Source organism: Pyrus communis, chromosome 8 (assembly GCF_963583255.1).
Source record: "Pyrus communis chromosome 8, drPyrComm1.1, whole genome shotgun sequence".
NCBI lineage: Eukaryota > Viridiplantae > Streptophyta > Magnoliopsida > Rosales > Rosaceae > Pyrus > Pyrus communis.
Genome location: NC_084810.1, coordinates 7323666 through 7349180, shown reverse-complemented (window position 1 = coordinate 7349180; position 25515 = coordinate 7323666). Strand labels below are relative to the sequence as shown.

General features: G+C 37.2%; 1 protein-coding gene across 1 annotated transcript; it reads right to left on the bottom strand.

The window, feature by feature from the left end:
- Positions 1-14352: 14352 nt before the first annotated feature.
- Positions 14353-17049, bottom strand: LOC137741588 (protein translation factor SUI1 homolog 2-like). The gene is made up of 5 exons (XM_068481283.1): positions 16911-17049; positions 16271-16357; positions 14920-15125; positions 14788-14841; positions 14353-14624 (listed from the first exon to the last, which is right to left on the bottom strand). Exons 2-5 carry the CDS (start codon positions 16305-16307, stop codon positions 14580-14582), a joined length of 342 nt encoding a protein of 113 aa, XP_068337384.1. The 5' UTR covers positions 16308-16357; positions 16911-17049; the 3' UTR covers positions 14353-14579.
- Positions 17050-25515: the final 8466 nt, after the last annotated feature.

The following is a 25515-nucleotide window of genomic DNA, read 5'->3' as shown; positions in this document are numbered from 1 at the left end:
GAATATGTGCAAATTAGTGTTTTGAGTCTAAGTTAGTTAAATTTCGTCCAAATCACCCTTTAGAGTCTAATTTGAGTCTATTTGATTGTTTTGTGCTGTTTTGAGTCTTTTTATTTGTTTTGAATCATATAGGTCTAGTTAAGTGTTTTTAAGTTTAGTTTTGTGTTTTTAAGTCAGTTTAGAGTAGATTAGCATCCCTAGTTAATCCCCGGTTAGAACGATCCCTAATTGCATATATACTACAATTGTCACAAATAGGGTTTAATTTGTTTGTCAAGTTAATTTTCACATCAAATTTTGGCGCTGTTGTCGGGGACTAGCAAACTTGCTAATCCCTTGTGTTTGTGTAGTGTCAAAGTGTGTCTTAAGGTCAAGAGTGTCATGTGTTTATTTGTGTCTTTCTATTTGTGTTTGTCGTGCCTTATTCCTTGCTTTTGTTTGTGTGCCGTAACCTATTCTTTGTTTTTGTGTGTGTTTGTCGTGCCTTCTAAGATGGTTGCTGATTTGTTTTGTTTCCTTTTTCTAGGTACAAGTGTATGACTCGTAGTTCTCATCCAGTTCATGAGAATATATTAGAGTTTGACGACGATTTTGAGCGAACTTTGAGAAGAAAGAGGAAGCAACCAGAACCTAATCCACCTAGTTCTAGTTCTGAGGTCGAATCTGAAGAAGAAGAAGTGGAAGAAGAAGAACAAACCATGGCTGTGGATAATCGAACAATCAAGGAGCTTTCTGCCTCAGGGTTAGACAATGTCGTGCCTATTTGCATTCAATACCCTAGGCTGGCTCAAGGCAAGACTGATGAGTTTGAATTAAAGTCAAGCTTGCTGCATCACATTCCCAAATACCATGGGCTGTCCATGGAAAATCCAAACAAGCACCTTAAGTGAAGGAAAAATTTTGTCCTAGCTAAGAACATGTAAAGAACATTTGAATACATAGGCAAACTATTAACAAATTAAAGTAGGCATGCATCCAAAAACAATTCATAAAACCCATGACTTTCAAAGCCTAGTATATGGTGAACCATAAGACTCTTTAACAATATTAAAGAGAATAAGAATTTAGAGATTCTTTACCCTTGAAGCTCATCCTTGATTGCACAAGGGATTCACCCAAGTGGAGGGCCTTCAAGTCACCTCCTTGCTCCTTGGATCTTCCTTGTGATTTCCTCCCTTTTAGTGCTCCTTTTCTTCTTTGAGGATTTGAGGATTTGTTCTCCAAAACACCAAAGGTTTGGTGTCTCTAAGTCTCCACACCAAAGATGTAGTGTGAAGATGAAATGGATGACTTAGGGAAGAATAGATTGCTAGATGTTCCTCCCCTAAGTGGCCGGCCTCTATGTAGAAAATGAGAGAATATGTTTCACCCAAATTCAATTAGAAAACCCTAATTAGAAACAAAGCTATAAAGATGACTTTATACTTCATCTCTTAGGTTAGTGGCAAACTTGCAATTAAGCAAAAGTTCCCACTACCCTTGATATGGCCGGCCTCCATTTGTTATTGGGCTTAATTGCCCATTTTGTTTTAGTTGTCATACAACTTAAACATAATGGGCCTTGTGGACCAAAACGTTTTTGTGCCCCGAAGCCCAAAACTAACTTAAACGCCCAATACGAACGTTTCGTATAATTAATTAACTATTTAATTAATCTTGACCATTCTTCAATTAAACCATTTAATTGCTTATCCATTTCATATAATTTCTTCACTTATATCCTTACTCGGTGTACGATCCATTAGGTTCCAATTAGCAAGGTAGTGGGCGATGTTACTCTTAACGATCGATTGTGAATTGAAACCACATTTCAATTCTCCCTTAAAATTAGTGTTTGCTAATCTTTAGGGCTTCCACAAACCATGGGTGATGCCTAGCAGCATGTCATGGTTACCCAAGCTAAGTAGAAGTGGTTGGAGAACCTATCCAGTTACAACTACAATGCAATACGGTCATTCTCTAATACAATACTCTTAATCACATTGTTTAAGTGATAGTTTGTTTCATGTCTACTATCCAATGTGATATTTCTCTATATGATTCAATTGAATAAGATTTGGAACAAACTTCCTTAGTCATATTCATATGTTTTGGCCAAAGACTCTCGAATCATATCTTAGAGTATTCTCCTTCCACCATGGAAGGTTAGAGATCCCTTGTTGTGCATTCATATGCCTACATGACTAGATAGCTTGACCCCAACAATGTCGTGGACACTCCAATGGAATGCCGTTGACATAATCAAAGATCAAGGACCTAACCATTAGACATCAATGATGCCTCAGGTCAAAGGACTACTTTGCATATTGCAACTATTGAGTTCTCACATGACATGTATGTTCGAACTCTCAGTTGATCGTTGTTCAGTGTACTAGATTACTCTTTCGAGCACCTATGTGTTTGCCTTAGTGTCCAACACCAAATGACTTGAGACTAGTTCATACTCACGCTTGAGTCGACATAACACATACTAACCTTAGCGGATTGTCAATGCCCAATTGGCAATCCTATGGCTAGGAACGTTTTAGGAATGAACATAAGAGAAAGGTCCCGTTAATTTAACTAACTTAAATCACTTGTCTCTTAGATCAAATACATTCCTTGGATTCCCTTATTGCTTAAACACAAGATACTATAAATAGTGATTAACAATAAGCTTTGCCCTCTATTAAACATATAAAAGTTTAACACAATAAGTATTCCAAAAAGCTATTACATTAAATGAGTGGCTTTGTGGGCATACTTCCAACAATAAGGAGTTTGAAGTGGTATGTTCGAGCATGACACCCATCACTGTCGATGGGAACATTTTGAAGATGAAAGCCCTTCCATTCTCTCTTTTGGAAAAGGCTAAGGATTGGCTTTATGAATTGCACCCGGGACCGTTACTTCTTGGAAAAGCATGAAGAAAGCATTCTTGGAGAAATTCTTCCCAACTTCAAGAGTGATTCTTTTGAGGAAGAAGATTAGCGGAATTCAACAAAATCAAGGGGAGTCTTTTCCAGCATATTATGAGCGTTTCAAGACGTTAGTTGCATCATGCCCTCAACATCAAATGAAGGAAGAGCTCTTAATTCAATATTTCTACGAGAGACTCCTTCCAATTGAGAAGCAAATGCTAGATGCTTCAGCGGGAGGTGCTTTGGTTGACAAAACACCGGAGGCTGCCAAAGTCTTAATTGCAAACCGAGCATTGAATACACAACAATATGAAGGTGTTGGACAAAGAGATACCCCACGGCAACAAGTGACTGAGGTAAGTGCAATTTCTAAAATTCAATCTCAATTAGCTAATCTCACTATGCTTGTGCCTCAGGTTGTTGAAGGATCCAAAATACAAGGTGCGGCCATATGTGGAGTGTGTTCTATGCAAGGACATCTCAATGATCAATGTCCTCAATTGATAGAGAATGGAGGATGGGAGAGTGCCCATGCCGTGGGGTACCAAAGTCCAAATCAACCAAGGAATGATCCATATTCAAAAACATACAATCCGGAATGGAGAGATCACCCAAATTTCAAGTGGAGGGAGCCTCAACAACAAGGAGGATATAGACAGCCACCCCCTGGGCTCTATCAAAGGCCATACATACCACCACAACTTCCACCACAATCTACCCAACCAAATTCAGGTACGTCTTTAGACAATGATACACTTATTAAGTTACTTACCAATTTGTCTCAGGGGCAAGAGAATCAAAACAAAGCGATGCAAAATCAAGACAAAAGGGTGGACCAGTTGGAGAAACAAATTAGGCAGATAGCGGAGTTTGTAGGACAATTCCGAGAGCAAGGCAAAATACCTAGCTCGACCATTGTCAATCCAAAGGGAAGCTTTGAAACCGCTAAGGCTATTACGTTGAGAAGTGGTAAGGAGGTTGGAACCACCCCAAAACTGTCCAAAACAAGCCAAGATGAGGAAAAGCTGCTGCAAGAAGAAGGAAAGGGAGCAAAGGCCACAGCAAGGGAATCCATAACCTTGCCGCAGCCCCCTAGTGCACCAAAACCATCCCAAACCACCAAGGTAAGTCCAAATTCGAATTTGTCTAGTTCTATTCCACTAAATGTGCCCTTTCCTAGCAAGTTTATGCAATCTAAGACAGAGGAGGATGAAAAAAACATCCTGGAGACGTTTAGGAAGGTGCATGTCAATATCCCGCTCCTTGATGCAATAAAGCAAATTCCGAAGTACGCTAAGTTTTTGAAGAAGATTTGTACAACAAGGAAACGGATTCGGGAGAAAGAGGTGGTACATGTAAGTGAGAATGTCTCTGCAATGTTGCAAATAAAGCTGCCACCTAAATGCAAAGATTCAGGTAGTTTCACTATCCCTTATGTAATTGGTAATACAAGGTTTGAACATGCTATGCTAGATTTAGGTGCATCAATTAATGTCATGCCATATTCTGTTTATGCATCTATGAATCTACGAGAGCTTAAAAATGATGGTGTTATTATTCAATTAGCCGATCGATCTAATGCATACCTAAGAGGAGTTTTGGAAGATGTTTTGGTGCAGATAGACCACTTGATTTTTCCTGCAGATTTCTATATGCTTGACATGGAGGATTCAACCCACTCTCCACCATCGCCAGTCTTACTTGGACGACTTTTCATGAAAACATCCCACACCAAGATTGACGTGGCCAAGGGAACCTTAACGATGGAATTTGGTGGTGATATGATTAACTTTAAAGTTTTTGATTCCATTGAGAATCTTAATGATGTTCGTTCTTGTTTTGCCATTGGTATAATAAAAAATATAGGGTAGGAACGTTCAGCACCAATCAAGAAGGATGCATCTAGAACCACCATCGAGGAAGGAATTGGAGTGGAGCACAAGGGGCACGTCACTACCCTAAAAACACCCAATATAGTCGTGCCTAGTGATAAAATTGGCGAGATGGTGGCTGCCCTAGGGACATTGCCACAACATCCTAATAAGTCTCCAATCCCAATTCCAATTCCCATTTCAACTAAAAGGTTGTTACCTTCTTTGGTGTAGGTACCCAATCGATTTCAAGGTGGTGGGAGCATTTACATGGATTTTAGGAACCAAAACACCACAATCAGGGAGGATCACTATCCCCTCCCATTCATTGAACCATATTATGAGCATTTTGAGGAGCATGGAGTAGAGGATATCTCCCTCCATGCCGTCAGCCGTATTGAAGATTAAAAAGAGGTATCGTCCGACTGGAAGACGTTAAAGCAAACGCTTCTTGAGAGGCAACCCATGTGTTCAAACGAGGAGACGATGGAACTCTAGCTCCACAACCAGATTTGCGTTCTTAAACCCTACTCTTTATTGCTTTTACTTTGCCATGCTTGTCATGTTGTTACTTGTGTATTTGTTTGTTTGTTTGTGAGGCTATGCTTAAAACATTAAAGACAATGTTTGGTTTAAGTGTTGGGGGGGGGGGGTAAACAAGTTGTTTTTGCATGATTTCCGTGGGATTTTATCACCTAACACTTCTAAAGTCGTTATTCACTGTTTTGAAGTGTTTTTAGTGTGTTTTGAAGTGTTTTTATGTGTCTTAAACAGAAAATCCGAAAATTTGAAAAAAAAAATCGAAAAAAGTGTTTGAAAAACCCAAAAAGAGTTGTTTTTAGAGTCGTTTTTGTTTTTATGTTTGTTTGTGTCTTAGGATATCTTCCAACACAATGATGAGGATTTGGTTTTTAATTGCATGACTATTAAAGAAAGTTACAAACATGGATGGAAGTTTGATATGCTCTTTGGTTTATGCTTAGTTGTAGTTGACATTTACGAATTCACATGTAATCACAAAGGAAAAAATCAGTTTTTGTAACATGCTTGAAGGAAGAAACTCAAACTAACGCTACAACCCTGAGAGACTTGAGCCTAAACGTTCTTTGGAGAGTTATTGATCTTGATTTCTTGTTGTCTAAAGTCGTATCATGATCTCATTATTCTTTGCTTGGTTGCTACTTAGAATGCATGTTATCACTATAGTTCCAAATACTAGAACTCATACCTGTTTCATTCAAAGCATGAAATTGATTAGCATAACAAATAATAAGATGAAGTTGTTTAGTTTAAGCCCAGAGCCAAAAAGTCTTACCCTTTTGCATATGTATTGTAGGATTAACCCATTTGAGCCTTATTTAGCCTATTTTCTTTGTTACCCACATTATCCTTACCTAGCCTAGAATAGGAATACGCATACACTTGTTCTTAAAGGAGAGTGAAGCATGACTTAGAGGGAATTCCTTTTGTTCTACAGCTTGCAGAAAAACAAGTGTGGGGGAAATGTTTATATGAAAAAAAAAAAAAAAAAAAAAAAAAAGAAGAGGGAAAAAAAGAAAAAGAAGAAGGAAAAAAAAAAAAAAAGGAGTTGAAAATAAGTGAGAATGAACTCACAAGTATTGGTTGTTGAAGAAAGGGTCCAAAAGTTTGAACCTGGCCCTAAGTGTTGTGTGAATTCCCCTTGGGTGTTTAAAGTTGGTTTCTGCATCAAAAGTGAATTCGAAGTGTTCATTTCATTACTTTGCTTACTATTGCTTTAAGAACTTTTGTTTATCCTTACCTTTCTTTGTTAGCCAATACCTTAGCCCCGTTACAACCCTTAAACTTCTATCTTGATTGTTATACGTTTCAATATGTAGAGTTTAAAATTGGTTTGAGCATATGGTATCCTTGGTTCTCGCGTCTAAGTAGTGGCATTCCATTTATGAGATCATAAACATATACATGTTAATAATTCCAGAAAGTGCCTTCTTTCATTATACATATGTGAGTGCTAGTCTACATGTTTACATCAATCTTCTCACATATACCTAGTGTAGGGAGTGTAGTCAGAAAATCTGTGTAAAAATAAAGAGTATATCTTGTGAGGAATTGAGGGATTCTCTAAGGCATGTTACTACATTCAAAATCATGTTTTAATTGATGAAATGCGAGCTAGTGAGTGGTAACTATGATTAAGTATGTGCTCGAGGGTAGGGATGACTAAAATCTATGTGAGTGGTGATCTTTAATGTGTCATGTTGCATTGGAAATCCCTGAGGTAATGTTGGAAGGTTTAGGTTGTGTTTTGTTTGTTTTGTTTATTTCGCTTTGCTCGAGGACTAGCAAAAGCTAAGTGTGGGGGAATTTGATAGGAGCATATATATGCTACTTAGTTATGTTGTTTCCTTGCATTTAGTTAGCTAATTACTACGTATTATAGTGTTTTAAGTTATTTTCGTTTGTTTGTAGGTCCTAATGACAAAGTTGGCAAGGAAAGACAATTTTGAGCCTTTTAGAGCAGTTTTGGGCTTATTATGGACAGCTTGTATATGGAGCAAGGTGGATGGACGAATTTGGAGTGAAAAGAGGCTAGGAACATGCTACAAATCAGAAAATGAAAGTTCAAGACAAAGAAGATAAGAAAAGAGCAAGAAATATGGAAACTTATCCTAACAACCTTATCTTATCCAAACCTTATCCTATCTTATCCTAACATAATCTTGTTCCACCTTAATCCTAGCTGCAAGTGGACCTAAAAACCTAATTTCTGGAAGCCTTATCTAACCCTAGAAAGGTGCCACACCTTTCCCCCTTTTATGCCTTCTAGAACACCTAAAATCAGCTACAAAACACTTAGTTTCTAGAAGACCCAATTTTGGACGAATTTCCTAAACCTTTTTTTGATGGGATTCTGATTTAAATTGGCCATTTTCCTCTTGGATTTGGATTCTACAAGTCCATATCAGAAATCAATTGGGCTAAAACTTAAATTCCAAGCAATGTGCCGCACCCCCTTAGACACCCTAGGCAGCCATTCATCATTCAATTCATTCATTCACACCACACACCATCCATTCAGAAATACAACTTTGTGCTGCAAACCCTAGGGAGAAGAAGGAGTGTCGTGGCCTCCATAAGAGAATGAGACTCTTGTGCCGCAAGGAATCTGCAACCATTGGAGACTTTGAGAGTTCTTTCTTCCCTCGTTTCGTTTCCATGTTTATTTTAATTTGCTTTTCAATTGTTATGAACATGTGTAACTAAGTTTTTCTTAGTTAGGGGTGAATTCAAAGCCATGGACTTATGTTTTATATGAATTGATTTCCTCCATATTTTGTTTCTTGAATTGTGAATGGGATTTACTTAATTGATTTATTAAGAACTTGTTCTTGTGTGTTGATTAAGGATGCATACTTAGTTTTCATGCATGAATTTGATGCTAGGATATAAGGGAATTTCACCTAATCGTTATAAACTTATATTCACAAGTAGTAAAAATCACTAGTCATGATTGTGTTAAGTAAATTCTAGGCAAGAGTATCATGCAATTCATAGTTACGAATGCCTAGTCAATGCTTAGGGTTTTCAAAAAGCTTAATGATCTTTGATTTTATCTCTATTATGCAGTTCATGTAGGGAATTTGATAAGAATAATTTGGTTGTCGATGCGTATTCCATCCAATTCAATAAAACTAGGAAAATCTGAAAGTTAATTTGTGCTTTTCACAATTAATTTGGGGCATTGTCATTCATGGTTTAAAGGGATAAAATCTGGAAATCAATTTGTGTTACATATGTGCATGTGTGGAGAAGGACCCTCTAACTAGCCTTTTTCCCATTCAATTCACCTAACTTAGTGCCTAATCTGTTTAGTTTACAATCTGTCCAATTTAATTAATTTCGTCCAAATCAATTCCTCCTTTTATTAAGTGTGTTAGATGAGTTAGAAAAGTGTTTGAATCTGTCCAAATTAGTGTTTTGAGTATAAGTTAGTTAAACTTCGTCCAAATCACCCTTTAGAGTCTAATTTGAGTCTATTTGATTGTTTTGTGCTGTTTTGAGTCTTTTTAATTTGTTTTGAATCATATAGGTCTAGTTAAGTGTTTTTAAGTCAGTTTAGAGTAGATTAGCATCCCTAGTTAATCCCCGGTTGGAACGATCCCTACTTGCATATATACTACAATTGTCACAAATAGGGTTTAATTTGTGTGTCAAGTTAATTTTCACATCCTTATATGTATATTCTCATCCCTACCTAGCACGAGGTCTTTTGGGAGCTCACTGGCTTCGGGTTCCATGGGAACTTCGAAGTTAAGCGAGTAGCGCGCAAAAGCACTCCCATGATGGGTGACCCACTAGGAAGTTCTCGTGTGAGTTCTCAGAAACAAATCCTTATATGTATATTCTCATCCCTACCTAGCACGAGGCCTTTTGGGAGCTCACTAGCAGGTTCCATGAGAACTCTGATGTTAAGCGAGTAGCGCGTGAGAACGTTCCATGAGAACTCCGAAGTTAAACGAGTAGCGCGCGAGAGCACTTCCATGATGGGTGAGTTCCCAGAAACAAAACCGTGAGGGCGTAATTGGGACCTAAAGCGGACAATATTATGCTACTGTGGTGGAGCGGGTCCAGAATGTGGTGGACCCTAGGCTGGGATGTGACAATATTAACCAATTCCTCTCAATAAGTATATGTTGTCATGTTACTGTTCCCTAAACAAAATAAATGTGTCATTTTGTTTATGTGCGTGTTAAATGTTAATTTGCATTTGAAATGTATGATTTTAATAAATATCATCAAATCATGCTTCAAGATAATGGATCAATATTTTTGGGTAAAATTCCTTAGGAGTACTGTTTTTGTTTTCTTACCCTGCTGCTGCTCATTTCTATCTTCTTCACCAAGGGTATACAAACATTGGTGAGTGTTACCTCTACCTCTAAACACTTGTTCTGTGCTGCTGACTACTTACTGCTTACTGCACCAGTAAGTCAGCTCCAGTAATTCCGCTGCAAACATGTCAGATATAACAAGTGATTCAAATCCCTTTGGTTCTTCATCAGATGACTCTCCTGTGACCATCCAACAAGAAGTTTCTTCATCTTCAATCAACGTCAAGCTTGATGGCATGAACTACCGCATCTAATCCAAAGTCTTGGAGATAAATATAGTTGCTCGTAAGAAATTTGGCTATATTTCAGTAAATAAGATTGCACCTAAGGCATTTAAACCCAAGTATGAAGAGTGGGAGGCGGATAATGCCTTGGTGAAATCATGGCTAACCAATTCCTTGACCACTAATCTCATGTTGAACGTTATTCAATGTGATACCGCCAATGGTTGTATAAGATACGGTGAAGAAGGCATACATGATGCCTTTGATTCTTTTCAAGTATATGAGTTGATGAAGAGATCATCTTAATTGCGTCAAGATGGTCGATTGCCATCCATTATTTTACTGATATGAATTCCATATTAATGGAATTGGATTATCGACATCCCAATGACCTAGAAAATCCATCTGATGTTTCTAAATTGAAGAAGCGTACCTCTGAATAGAGTGTCTACATGTTTTTGGCAGGACTTTGACCACAATCTTGACCAAGTTTGTAGTCGAGTTTTGGTTGTCGCCCCTCTCCCTGATCTTAACGAAGCATATGCAATGGTCTGTAGGGAGGCTCAACATAAAGTTACCATGGCTGGTGGTGGTAGCTCTGAGGCATCTACCTTAGTAGCCAAGAAGCATCTTCAACAATTGGTTGTTTCAAGCGCTCAACAATTCTCTTCTGACCATTCTCAGAAAACCTGCACTTACTGTAATAAACCAGACGTGAAGAAAAATTGCTGGAAATTGGTTGTATATCCAGTCAAATTGAAACAGGCTGCCCACAAGGATAAGAAAAAAAAATCCTTTGATTCAACACCAGCCACCACCTCCCAAGTTTCACATATTTCTACTACTGCAGGAATATTAGGTATGCCTTTACTTCTAAATCTAATAAGCCATGGATCATTGATTCAGGAGCCTCTGATCACATGACTAGTGAACCTTCTAGGTTTGAATCTTTAACCAAACCTCATCGAAGTTCAGTTAGAATCGCCAATGGTGATCTTACTCCTGTTGAAGGAGCTGGTTCTCTTTCTTTTACTCCAAAGCTTTCATTATCCTCTATTCTATATGTTCTCTCTCTCTCAAATAACTTGCTTTCTATCCATCAAATTACAAAACAATTAAGGTGTCCTGTAACTTTCTTTGAAACTCAGTGTGCCTTTCAGGCCATTTTTACAAAGAAAATGACTGGAATTGGCAAGGAGAGGGGTGATGAGTATTACTTGGAGGAGACTAGTGAATCTTCAATTCTTGCTGGCCATGTATTCCAGGTAGATGGTGATCATGCAATGAAAACGGAGAAGATTTTGTTATGGCATCGTTGTCTAGGACATCCGTCTTTTTGGTACTTGGAACGCTTATTTCCTAGTTTATTTTCGAAGGTTTTGTTGTCCAGTTTGCATTGTGAACATTGCATTTTAGCTAAAAATCATCGTGTTACCTTTAAATCTTCTTTTATATAAAAGTGGGAAGCATTTTTCAATAGTTAACGCCAATGTTTGGGGCCCTTTCTTTACTTTTACTACTTCTGGTCCTAAGTGGTTTGTTTCATTTATTGATGATAGCACAAGAGTTTGTTGGATTTATCTAATGAAGCACAAAAGTGATGTGGGCTTTATCATTCCCAGGTTTTACAAACTGGTTTGCACTTGGTTTAATGCTTAGATTCAGGTTTTTCGGTCAGATAATGGAAATGAATATCTCAATAAGCCTCTTGCAGATTTCTTCTTAGAGCATGAGGTTGTCCATCAAATGACTTGTGCCTATACTCCTCAACAAAATGGTATAGCGGAGCGTAAGAATCGTCATCTATTTGAGGTGGTTAGATCCCTTTGTTTCACTACAAATGTTCCAAAAAGATTTTGGGGTGATGCTGTAATGCCAGTGCAAATGCCCTCTCATGTCTTAGAGTATCAAACACATCTTCAAGTGTTGTCTACCTTTCACTCTATCTCTGGCGTACTTAATATAACTCCTGAGGTCTTTGGTTGTATATGTTACGCTCACATAAACTCACTACATCGGGATAAGCTGGATCTAAGGGCACTGAAATGTGTCTTTTTGGGATATTCTTCCACTCAAAAAGGGTACAAGTGTTTCCATCCTCCCTCCGGGAAATTTTACATTTCCATCGATGTTGAGTTTCATGAACAAGACAACTATTTTCAGGGAGAGCATCAAATTCTCCCATTTGGGGGAGGAATCCAGGTTGTGGAGGTGAGAATTTGGTAGAATTAGAGAAGATATTGAGCCTACTCAATCCCTTCCTGTTATTAAGGCTCTGGTTGTCTACAAAACTTATCAGAAAAGGTGGAAGTAGCCTACAACAGTACCAGTTGAGTCTAGAGCAAATCTCTCTCTCGAAGTCACTCTTTAAATCCAGTCGGCTTCTCATGAGAATGCACCTACAGCAATATAATCCCCTAATTCTTATCCGTTATCACCATCTTTCCAAGTCTCATCTAGCCCTTACATTTCAATTATCTTCCGTTTCCCTTCCTAAGTCATTCTGGAAGCCATTGAAGAACCAAAGTGGAAATCTGCCATGGTAAAGGAAATGAAAGCTTTACAAAAGAATGCTACTTGGGACATGGTGAACCATCCTAGGAAGATGAGGACTGTTTGATGTAGGTGGGTGTTTACAGTCAAGCACAAACCCGACGAATCTATCGAGAGGTACAAGGCCCGACTTGTAAACATATGGAGTTGATTACTTGGAAACATTTGCTCCAGTATCTAAGATAAACATTATTCGAGTCATCTTATCTTTTGCCTCAAACTTGGATTGGCCGCTACGCCAATTTGATGTAAAAAATGCATTCTTGCACGGAAACTTACTAGAAGAGGTCTACATGGATCCTCCTCCAGGAATTACACCAAAAAAAGGAAAAATGTGCAAGTTAAAAAAGGCACGTTATGACCTGAAATAGTATGAATTAAACGTGATGGTCATAAGATTTAGACATTCGATGAAAAGGTATGGATTTAAGCAGTCTCAAGCTGACCATACTTTGTTGATGGTCACAAGATTACAATGTTAATTGTGTATGTGGATGATATGGTGGTTACATGTAGTGATGTGCATAAGATTGAAAAGCTCCAAAGTTACCTAGCCAAGGAATTCGAGATGAAGGGCTTGGGAGCTCTAAAGTATTTCCTAGAAATAGAAGTATCAGAGTCTAAGAAGGGAATATTTCTTTCCCAACGCAAGTACATCTTGGACCTCTTGGCTGAAATTGGAAAGTCAGCATGTGAACCAATTGACACACCAATAGAAGTGAATCATGGCTTGACGATCTATCCAAATCATGTACCAACCAATAAAGACAGATACCAACGGTTGGTTGGGAAGTTAATCCATTTGGCTCACACTAGACTTGACTTATCATATGCAGTTAGTGTGGTAAGTCAGTTTATGCACAACCCAAGTACTCAACATATGGAAGCAGTGGATCAAATCCTCTGGTATTTGAAGTCATATCCTGGTAAAGGTATCTTGTTCTCTAAGAATGGGCACTTGGATGTAGAAGGTTACACCGACTCTGATTATGCAAGGTCTAAGCTTGGTAAATAGTCTCCATCAGGTTATGTGTCATTTGTGGGAAGGAATAACCTGGAGAAGCAAGAAGCAAAAGGTTGTACCTTGGTCTAGTGCAGAAGCTGAATACAGTGCTCTGCATCATGCTATTACAAAGTTGATTTGGTTAAATATCTTAATGCAAGAGCTTGGATTTGGTCCTAAGAAGCCAATGGTGTCGTATTGTGATAATTCAGCAGCGATTGGAATTGCTAATGATCTAGTTCGGCATGACAAAACTAAACACATTGAAGTTGACAGACATTTTATCAAAGATAATCTTGTGAATGATACCATCAAGGTTCCATACATCAAGATTGCAGACCAGCTAGCCTATATGTTGACTCATGTTGTTTCAAGCAAAGATTTCTACTCATTACTATTCAAGTTGGGTATATGTGATATCTATGCACCAGCTTGAGGGGGAGTGTTGGCTGACATTACTTGAAGCAGAAATCTTAACTAAAGATCAAACAAAAAAATCTTATGTAATTAATAGAGGTGATTCTAAGGAGTAAATGTAGATTGTATGCAGTAGATTCATAGCAGTCACCCAACTTGTCACATCGGCATTGGGTTAATCTTCAGGTTTTCAGATACAGTGGTGATTAGGGGTGGGCGGGGAAGTGCGTGCTCAGGGTTCAGAGAGGCGACAAGGGGTGGCTGGGAAAGTGCATGCTAATGGTTCAGGGGTGGCTCAACGGGACCGGGAAATCTGGAGAGGGGCGAGGGGGTTAGCAGAGGAGGTTACCAGGATGGTGTTTGGGTGGGTTTGGCAGTGAGTCATATGGGGGAGGGTGGTGATGCACTCCGAAGTCACGAAGGCGCAGAAACATTACGAGTGCATCACCACCAAAAATTTTCATATTTATTTGTCATATCCTTCACAGAGAATAATTTACATGTGAAATCTAGGTAAAAACATAATATCTTTATAGATATGGAAATCAAGACAGCCACAAATCGTCATACACTCCACAAGTATCCCACATCACAGAGTTTTTTGAAACTTAGAAGACACCGGAACCACGATTCGCATAGCAGACTAGCTTATAGATGATATAATATTCAGATAACAAAGTTCTCAACTGAGGGTTTAGAGAGACTCATTCTGCAGAGAACGAAGTTGCTGCAACGGCTCAGAAACCGTGAATTTTGATATTGTCTTTCTTCACAATCCCCGCCTGTAGAAAACAAAAATGTGAATCAGGTCCAGACTCCTCCAAATTGTGCATTATAAGACCCCCTCTAATAGAATAATCAAGGCAGCAACTTTGACATTTTTAAAATACGACATATAGAACATTTAACATCATCAAACCATTATGTGGTGGAGCGCGTAAATACCTGGACTAGAAATGAAGACACATTCTTTCGCTGGTCACCTTGAAGTTGAATGACCTGCGGACCAACAGCAAGACGACATTTAGGGGGTGTGTATTGGAAACTAAATTATAGATTTTACCGTTAAGCACGCACCTGCCCTAGTTCTGGGTCCTGGACAACGGTACCATTGCAGCAAAACTCCTTCTTAAGGTCTTTGAGTATCTTGTTGTAACTGAACTCTTTCTTCAGTCCCTGCACAGTAGTCAGGCTTTTCCTGCCATTGCGTTGCTGTACACGGATGTGCACATACTCTTTTGTCCCAGCACCAGAGTCCTCAGCAGTTGCCTCAGCAAAGGGATCTGAACCCAAGAAAGAGAAATTCCATTAGATAAATGGAGGGACGTATAAGAAAGGATGAGAGACAAACAAGGCAACAATAAATGCTCATATCTCATGAAAAATATAAAGCTCTAATCTAGTATCCAAATAGTGAAAACGTCATCTACGTGAGATTTTTTTCATGGCCACTACCAAATTTTCTACACGCTCGTTTCGCACTCTGAAGGTTCATTGAATCAGAATTTTTTAGTTTCCAACTATGAATGTGCACGGAAATCATCAACAATCAAGAGAACTGTGAGAGAAAAATAAAGGGGGTAGCCTTCTACGAGAGTATAACTACTTAAAAATGGATTGATTTATATCATTGTTCACTCACATACCAAGCAGTGAAATTGTTTAGCTTTTGGGCGTAATTCAGATTCATAAAAGGGTATGCTCTCTCACTTGATGTATAAATATAAGGCAAGTGTCATCCAACTAGAGTCACATGATCACATCTATATACCTTGAAGTAAATGTTCAATAAATTAAAATGGAGTAGCCTACCATCACTTTTCATAAGTTCTAGGAAAAGCGATGTATCCAAGTGAATGTGGGATTTGATGCACTCATCTCTGCTGTGCTTAAGACATAAAAATGAAAATGACAGACTAACAAAGAAGAGGCTAAGAAGCAACAGTAAACAATAACTTCAATGCCTACAGTCCAAATCCCCACACTCACAACCTTATATTTTCATCAGTACATATGCATATTGCTCCAGGTCGTTAAATCAGATCTTAAAGATCATGTTCCTAACACCTGAACTAACGACTTCAGATTCATATGAATTATAGCCAAGCCAAACCAAACCAAAACATTTAGGTTGTCAATAACGCCCAGTTAAGCAGTTTAGCTTGGTTTCTTGAGTAGAACAGGTTGGTCAGGTCGCTGAAGAAACAACTACACACCAATTCTCAAACTGCACAACTACTAAATTACAACAGTACTGTATCGATGACTGAAAATGATCTCTCGAGCATCTAGGTACCCAGGTTTTCAATTAAAAAACTTATCCAATTGAATTCAATTAAAAAAATGATCTCTCAGGCATCTAGGTACACAGGCATGCATTCAAGCGCACAAACACACTAAATGAGTAATGAATTAACAGAAAACATACCAAAGGCAGTGGGAAGCTGTACATCGATGTCAGACATGAAACTTAGCTGATTCAACTAAGCGGGCCTGCTAAACAGAATGCTCAGACCTGGATTATATTTAAAAAAACCGATAAATCATCATGACCTCAATCAAATATAATCAAGATAAGAACATAACAGGCACAGATAACATAATCGAAAAGAAGTTTCGCAACTCATCCACAATCATCAACTGTGTACTCATAAGGGGGTAAACAAAATCTATATCAAATCAATTGCAATCTCGCCCTAGGAAAAAATAAAAATTGACGCCCAAAAACAAAACGAGGGTTCTAAAAAAGCACCAAACTTTTCGGCTTCATCTAATCAAATATGATAATAATATATTTTTCGAGTAATTTACTGGAAAAATAAAAGATCAGAACACCAAAAATAACTTAATTTACATTTGTTTTTCCAGATCAGGGCGTGAAAATTTAAAGATTCATCTTGTAAACAATAAAAATTAGTTCTACACTCTCAGAATATTATCAATTTAAAAACAAACCAAGCAAATATCTCGAATTTATACAAAACCCCTAAAACTCAGACCAGAAATTAAACCATCAAAACCCTAAAACAGAGACGAACAGAATCGAGGGGAATCGAAGGGCGAATTACCCGATCCGATAATTAGGGTTTTGGAATTGGCAAGTCGGATCGAGAAAAAACCCTAACCCCAAATATCAGATAAGCCTGAGCGAGCTCTCCCGACCTCTCTCTCGCGTTTACAAGATAAACTCTATTTGGGAAGACGGAAATTGGGGATTTCAGAGAGATATAAATTAATTAATTAATAAAATTAAATTTAAAATTATGTGAAAGGTAGGACAGTGGGCTTTGGTTGGGTTTCACGCGCAGAAGATTTGATTAGATCGTATACGAGCTGATGTGGGCACCGGTTTTGGGGTTTGTTAGTTTGAGTGACAGCTGTCGGTTAATGGGAGCGAGTAGAGGTAAATAAGAACAGCTACGTAATACTTTTTGGGTTGGTAAGTCTCCACTGACCTTGTCTGCTCTGGAATTAAACGGCGACGTTTTATGTTGGTAATTGACGTCAGCTTGAAGGGCAATTCTAAATAAAAATCACGTTTCTTAAAATGTCACTCCTACTTTTCAAGTCTTACCATAATGTTCGTTAATAAAAGATTTTAAGTTTGAATTTTGTAAGAAAAGTTCGAATCTCATACGACGAGCTCAAAATTTTTTTCCCTAATTAAATTTTACCAATATTGTGTTTAAATTTGAAGAGTCGAATACTAAACTTTGTGTTTTAACTTGTTTCACTCATAACTCTCATCCTATTTTTTTCTTCATTCATGCATATGTATAGCGTCTGAGATTTCTGGTTTCATTTGTGTGAAACTTCTTGATGATGCACAATACTTTGTGCATCAAAGGCAAATTTTCATCACTAGATGTATGCATTTGTTTGTAAAAAAACTCTTTGAGGAGGGGAATAAATAGGGAACCGAGATTGTAGAAGTTAAAGAAAAGCGAGATCCTCATCGTGCATTTTCAACGAAGAAAAAATATACTGTCTTTGACCCCTTCAACAATAAATTTCAATTCACCGCAGAATGAAATATGAAAGTTTTCATGAGAAATAGAGTTTCATGTTTCATGTTACTTCTGATGAGGATTTATTTGCAATGTCTTATTGTCTTTCATTAACCCAAATAATACATGAATTTATTGATCAACTACAATTGTTGCATGTCCATATATATATAAAATCTTCTTCCCTAATGCCATTCCCAATCGGAGAGCAATCCCAGCTCCTATAGAATGACCTACAATGCATGTATTAGAGCTTCCATACTTCTCTGCACTTGCCTTCAAAACCTCGAAAACCACTTAAACTTGGCGAAGCCCTTCAAGTTATCCCAAGGAACAAGACGAAGTTCGTCATAAAGTTCATCCTCTAATTCTCTAGAAGAAGAAGAAGAAGAAGACGGCTTACATATGACTAATGTTCCTCTACGTGCTCAAATAGCCATTAGTGCTTCATCTGGTATGACATCAGCCGAAGATCGATTCCAATGCAGAACTGCACCAAAAATAAAACCATTTTCATCTTTTAGGGTTTGGACTACCTTATGATTAAAGGACAGCCAACACTTTGGAACAACCGCATTTTCTCCATCTTTGTTTCCTTGTCTATCGACTTCAAGCAAGTAAATTGCGGTTGTTAAATGCAGGCACTTGTGTTTTATATTAGTCTCCTTCCTTATTTTTTTAAAAAATAAAAAAATTAGTTACTCAACAATATGTGAGTGAGGCAATGTTTACATCACAAACTCGTAGGTCATGACTTTTAAAATAAATAGTATATTTTATTTTTACAAAATATTTTTTATTGCTTAGTTTTAAAGTAAAGTAGTTTTTGGTAAAAAAAATGCAATACTGAATTGGGTCTTAATCTGCCCCTTTTCCCTATATTATTGTAATAGTTTTCAACCATTCCCTTCCCCTTAATAATAATAATAAATTTATTTATAAAAAAAAAAAAAAAAAAAAGAAGGAAGTAGTGTACAATAGAGACATACTAGAAAACCCTGCGGGCACCTAGCTGCGAGATTAACAATTGCACCAAACACTGGGCTCAAAACAAGTAAAAACAGGTAACAACATTAAAATTATTTACAATCAAAAGGATCGCAAATTTTAATAAAGAAAATCTTTAGTTATGCAATCTATAGGGTAAAAGATTGCAGAATTTTTGGTAATCTACATACAAAAAATATTACAGTCATCCATCGTGCTGCACCAAAGCACTTAGATACTAAAGATCTGGACTATTTACATGCAAAAAATATTATGCTCCCTAGGTTAGACAGAGTTATTTAGATACCAAAAAATATTGTGCTGTCAAGATTAGAGAGAGCTATTTACATGGCCAAAAATCTTAGGGTAATTGTTTGATACATATATTGACAAGGGACTGTAAAATTTGATGCCTATTTTTCACCACTGGGAAAGCAACCTAGGCAAAGGAAAATGAAAACTAAACAGTTAGATCAATGTGGCAAATTTATTTTTGAATAAATTTACACCGAAAAAAAAAATAAGGATAAATGATATTTATTTACCTAGTCTTTTTTTTAAAGCAAGAGGATCCGTCTTTGTGCCAATCGGTGATGATTTTTTCTCAACAATTTGATTGGAACTTCATCAAAGTCTTTTGGATTCTCTTCTGAATTTTCTTCCACGTCACTAATTTAAATACATAAGCAAAATTAACAAACATGAATGCATGATAGTTAAAAACCTCAACATTGTAAAAAAACTGTTTGGTAAGTTATAACCTTTGTTCACTGCTGCTAAAAAGAGACATTATGACTGATTTCTTTTTTCGTTTATGCGATTGGGCAGTTGTTTCAAGTGTGGAAGTAGAAGATGAAACCGTGTTGAAGACACTATAATTTCCGTTAGCAAGGCCTGCGGAGTTGTTGGTTCCATGGTTGTGTCTTCAGAAACATTGGAAATCAGAAGATCATTCGTATTCAAATTATTTTTCCTAGTTCCAAACCGCAAATGAAAATTTTTCTTTTGCCCTATCATCCTCAAGAATTCATTTGGGAGTTGCTGTTGATCCACCTGTTGAACCACAAAAAATATATAACATATCGAAAAATAAAGTCCATACAAGTTGGATCAAGTTATAAGACAAAACAAAAAAAAAGTAGTCCAACCCAAAAGGTGAGAATGGGCTTTGCATATAAATCAACATCCATAAATAAAAAAATAAAAATAAATAAGATATTGTTGTAAAATCGATGGTGTGTGCGGTGGAATAAATAAAACAAGACACAAAATTTACGAGGTTCCTCTATAGTCAGTGTGACTGGAGTACGTCCTCGGAGCAGCAGTGGTGCTTCTATTATAATTTAGAATAATAAGAGTACAAAATAACTCTCTCTATTATCTCATCTCCTCTTCCTCTCTTTTCTCTTCTTCCTCTTCTTCTTTTCTCTCTCTTCCTCTTCTGTGAGCCTTGTGGCTTCTATCCTCATTCGTTTTATAAGCAAAGAGAACACTGTTCATTTTACAAATTTTCTGTAAATGAATAGTGAAAATACTGTGCATAAATAGTAACAAACCATTCATGTAGGCCATCCACATATTATTCACAACACTTCCCCTTGGATGGCTACAAGTCTTCGATTGACTCGTTAAAATCTTGATTTGTGGTGGATGTTCCCCCGATGAGTATCTCCTCCTGATTTCAAATCATTTAGACTGATCATTGATCATTCTGCTTCAGTCTCTTAGCAAGAAGAGTTGCCGAAAGAGGTGCTTTACTTGTTAATTTTCCACAGGCTTGTTCTTGAACTGGGTTGGAAGGTCTTCTACTAGACTTCCTCCATATGTCTGAATTTACTACTTTTATCTAGAGCTGAATTTGATTCAAGGGTGGTGGACACTTGATCTTTAATCGGACATGTGATTTCTTCAAGGGTCGTCTAGGCTTAATCTTGAATGAAATTAGACCATGAGGAGCTTCATGTGACAAGTGATCTTAGGCTTTGTTGGGGATGAACTGCCACGTTTTTTGTTATGCTCGTCTCCACATGTTTCAATGTATCATTTTCATTTGCCTTATCTGTTCCCCTTACAGAAGTGGTATTTTCCCTATACAGGTTTGACATCTTCTCTTGTAGTATTTGTCCTCTGATGCAGGAGTGGAATGCAAACCTTGCATTTGAATGGTGCTTCACTTCTTGGTGACTCATCCATGCGTGGCAGCTTCAGTGTAAAAAATCAACAACGAGCCAATTATTCTGCGATGTTGATGACTTAAGACCCAGCTCCATCAACAGTTGAAGATGAGTACTCGAGAGCAATTCTAGGTAAGCAATCAGGAAAGGTTCCAGGCAATTGGTTCCTTACCGAAAGTTTGAGTGGAGGTTCCGACATATTGCTTTATTTATCCTTATCTTTGCAAGTAAGAACAAAGACAAAGGAAAGGACAGGGAGATTACATGATATGAGATATTCTTACTCTCGTCCCTGATGATATGAGATAATCTTGCTCTGGTGTGACTGGTTTGAAGAGGTATTCTTTGAGAGAAAGAAAATTGAGTAAAGAAAATTGAGTATTTCTAGATGCTTTGTTAAAGATGCATTCTCGAAGATGAGGAAGAGTTAGGTATTTTTGCAAGTCTACCTTATTATGGAGAATGAAGGTCGACATATATAGAGATTTTTCAATAGCATGTAGTGGTGATGTGCCTTTACTCTTGTCAACAATTGTGGTGTAATTAAAACAGTAAGATTTACATGTTTTTAACTTTGTCAGAAATCTTTGACAAAGTTGCACGCGATATCCAAAAAAGCTGAGATTGCGTCTGAAAAATGCCAACGAACTTTATTCAGGAAAATCTGACTTTTGAAATTCAGAGAGCGGTGCCTTTTTGATCTTTGAACAAGTGGTTTTGTTATCTCTTCTTTTATATAGACATCAATTGTATTCAAAAGTATGCTCATAAAGTTGCTGCATGTAGAAATTTTCCCTTTCTTGCACTTCTGAGATTTTATTTGACCTCCTTTTTCCTTCATCATTTCTGAAAATGGCTTGCCCATCTAACATTTGGTTAGATTTGAGTCTTAGGAGTGATACAGACGAGCAGCGTCAGGATAAATATGGCGCTCGTCCTTCTTATCTTCTAATGATCCTCTTACGGTTGGGGACTTTGTGATGAAGAATAACATAACCACCATTGTGGTAGCTAGAAATCTTCTCACTCCAAAAGATAACAGAATCCTTTCAAAACGGTCTGATGAGTTGGCTGTTCAAGACTCATTGACTCTCAGTGTTCAATGTGCGGGCTCTATATCTAATATGGGCCAATGCCTACTTGCTCAAACTCACCAAGTTGAATCATTGATGGCTGAGGTAGCAACTCTTAAACAAGAGATCAGAAGGCTCAAGCACGAGAATATAGTGTTTCACGTGCTTGCAAATAATTACTCGACGAGCATGAAAAAAGATCTCGACCAGCTACAGGAATCCGAAAAATCGGATTCAAAGTGATCACTAGAGGTTTGTTGTTAGATTCCGAAGGCAACTGATGCCTTCTTCTTTTGGTGTTTTGTCAAGTACTGGGGTGCCACATGATCAATCTCCAGCGCATCCCCCTTCTGGGGTATTGTCGAGTACTGAGGCTTCACATAAGCAACCTTTGTGAAGGCTTCATCGTGTTTGTTTGTTTTAGCTCATATGTATGCACATATCTGTAATTTATCGGAGATATCAATATATAAGCTTTATTTCATTCAATGTATTGTGCCAAATACACTAAAACATATACTTCACTAAGATGTGGTACTTTTGGATCAAATATTAATTTATCTTTACCCTTACGAAGATAAATGATCATTCTTAGTGTCTAAATCATTTGAGTATTCAACTCATAATCTTCAATCCATATGATTCTTTAATATCATAAACATCATGGATAAGATTCGTGTTGGCATATTATTCGATCTGCAGTTCAAGACAATATTTCTCTCAACACTTTATAATCTTTCTTGACTCTTCAGGAGTCCCAATTTAATATCATCAACTCTTGCAAGAAATTTTAGTATGTTGCAACAATATCATAATGAAAGTACTCACTAAGGCAATTTATATCATCCATTGGTATTGAGTACATATTTTATGTTTTACCCTTCTCAGGCTTACTTCAAGCAATTAAAATCCTTTATGGATTTTCTACACTTCATGACACATTTTCCTTTGGAATTTATACAGAGCAATTTGCTTCCATGTCTATTTGAGGTATTTACTTATAGAGATATAATGTGTGCGACTTGCAACCCTTCGTATATAATTCTCTTTTTTTTTCTTTTTTTTGAACTCGTTTACAAGAGTATAATTTCAGGTTTCAATTAGTAATCTTGTGTCATATCATGTAAGTGTATTTCACTATATTACAAATACCCTATGTAACCTCCTTGGTTCAACATCTTTTGGCTATTTGTATTGTATTCAAGTATATATGTCAATTTTTCCACATTCTTACAAAATTGTAATGGAATTGCCTTTCTCCATTGTGGCCAATAATTTTGTTGACGGAAAAAAAAAAGGGACTCAATATCAACACAGCTCATTGATGAATTTAGTAGCTACTTGTAGAAACCAAAATTACCATTGGTTATCATCAATTCTTGATCTCATATTCTCAAGTGCATGCGCATGCATATATATATATATATATATTTAGATATCCATTGCCTCTTCAAGGGCATTACACTGTCTCTTCCAGGACAGTCATATTTTAGAGAATGCGGATCATAACCTCTTCTTAAGCGTTATAGAGCTTGGATTGTAATCTTCACTTTCGAGAGTTGAGTCATTGAAATCTATATGTCTATCATGCTTCATGCATGAGATATCAACATTCCCATGTCCGCGGATTATCCTTTCTAGGACGTATATCCATGCAGCGACTGTCATGCTTCTAGCATGCAACAGTTATGCTTCGAGAATGCAATATTTCAGTAGTGTCATATTATTCTTCTTTCAAATGACTAAACCTTTTGAGTCTGAAGGTCTGCCACGCTTCAGCGTGCAACAGATAAATCATTTACTGCCTCATTATATTGTCCAACAGGAACATTAATTCTTGTAGGCACATTTGTAGCAAGTATATGTGATTTCATCATTTTCGTTGCATCATTAAATGCATCTGGCATTTGATTTGTATATCGTTGCATCATTCAATTATTCTCACTTCGTTTTTGTATTGATTGCTTCATGAATCAAAATAAGACAAATTTTTTTCGTTCTTCTGGAATGATCTTTTCTCATCGTTCTTCTGGAATGATATTTTCTCATCGTTCTTTTGAAACGAAGTTATTTTCTCCCCCTAACGACCAAAAAATTGTCTTATCAAAATGACAATCTGCAAACCACGCGGTAAACATATCCTCAGTCAACGGTTCCGAATATTGAATGATAGATGGTATTCAACGTCAATGCCCAATCCGCGATGATGCCTCATTTCAGTACGTTGTGGCGGTGCAATAGGTACAAAGATAATACAAACAAAAACTCGTAGATGTGTAATGTTTGGTTAGTGCCCAAACATGAGTTGTATTGAAAAATATTGATGGTTGGCAACATGTCTCAACCGAATTAATATTGCATCATGACATGTCACCATGTAGAAAACTTGACAATTTTGTTTTCATGAGCAGAGCGCGGTTAATCAATTTCATCTGCTTAATAAATATTTCTACTAAACCATTTTGAGTATGAATATAAGGAACTTCTGGTCCTTATTTGATAGTCTGTAGATTGAGACTCTTATGGCTTTTATTACAATTAAGTTAAGGCACTGCGGCACTTCAAACTTACTGTACTTATCGAGGAACTTTATGTCCTGATCTTGAGGATCAAGGGACTTCATGCCCGATCTGTTTGTATGATGGAACTTCGGGTCCAATCATTTTATATGATGAGGATCAAGAAACTACAAGTTTTGATCTGATCAAGGAATTTCAGGTCCTGTATATACTTATCATAACAAATGATAAGTACAATACGTAAATTAAAGCAATAGGCGGTAATTCCAGTTATAGTAAATAAATTGCATTTAAGTAAATAAAACTTGTGACAAGGGTTTTAATTCAGCACAATTCACATAAATCAAAACTTAAAGCAATAGGTGGTAAAATCGTTCATGATAAATAAATTGTTTTAAAGTAAATAAAACTTGTGAAAAGATTTTAAACCAACACTATTCACATAAATAAATATATATATTTTTACTTCTTTCTTTTCAGATGGTGTAACACCATCGAAAAACCTTTACCCCTTTTTTTTATTATTATTTTTTCTTATTCATTCACCATGGCTGCACCCCGGTATCAGTGCTCTCGCCCGGGGTTAGGACCAACCTTCACGTGATTGTTCACCTCCCGCACGGCACGTTCATCTTGAATCCAAGTTTGGTGTCAGCTTGTTGTACAACCACAATAGATGGTTCCGACTTGTAGGTGACTCGCGATTTATCACATAGCTTTTACGTGATTGTAGCACTTGAGCATACATATTTATACCCAGCCTGTCGTACAGGTCACACTAGGTGAATCTGACTTGTGTGCTAACCTAGATTGATGAGTTACAGATCCAGTCGTAGAGGTCACGTTAGGTGACTCCGACTGACATACTATTTTATATTGGTTTCACACCTGGCTTACATTTATTATTGCTAAG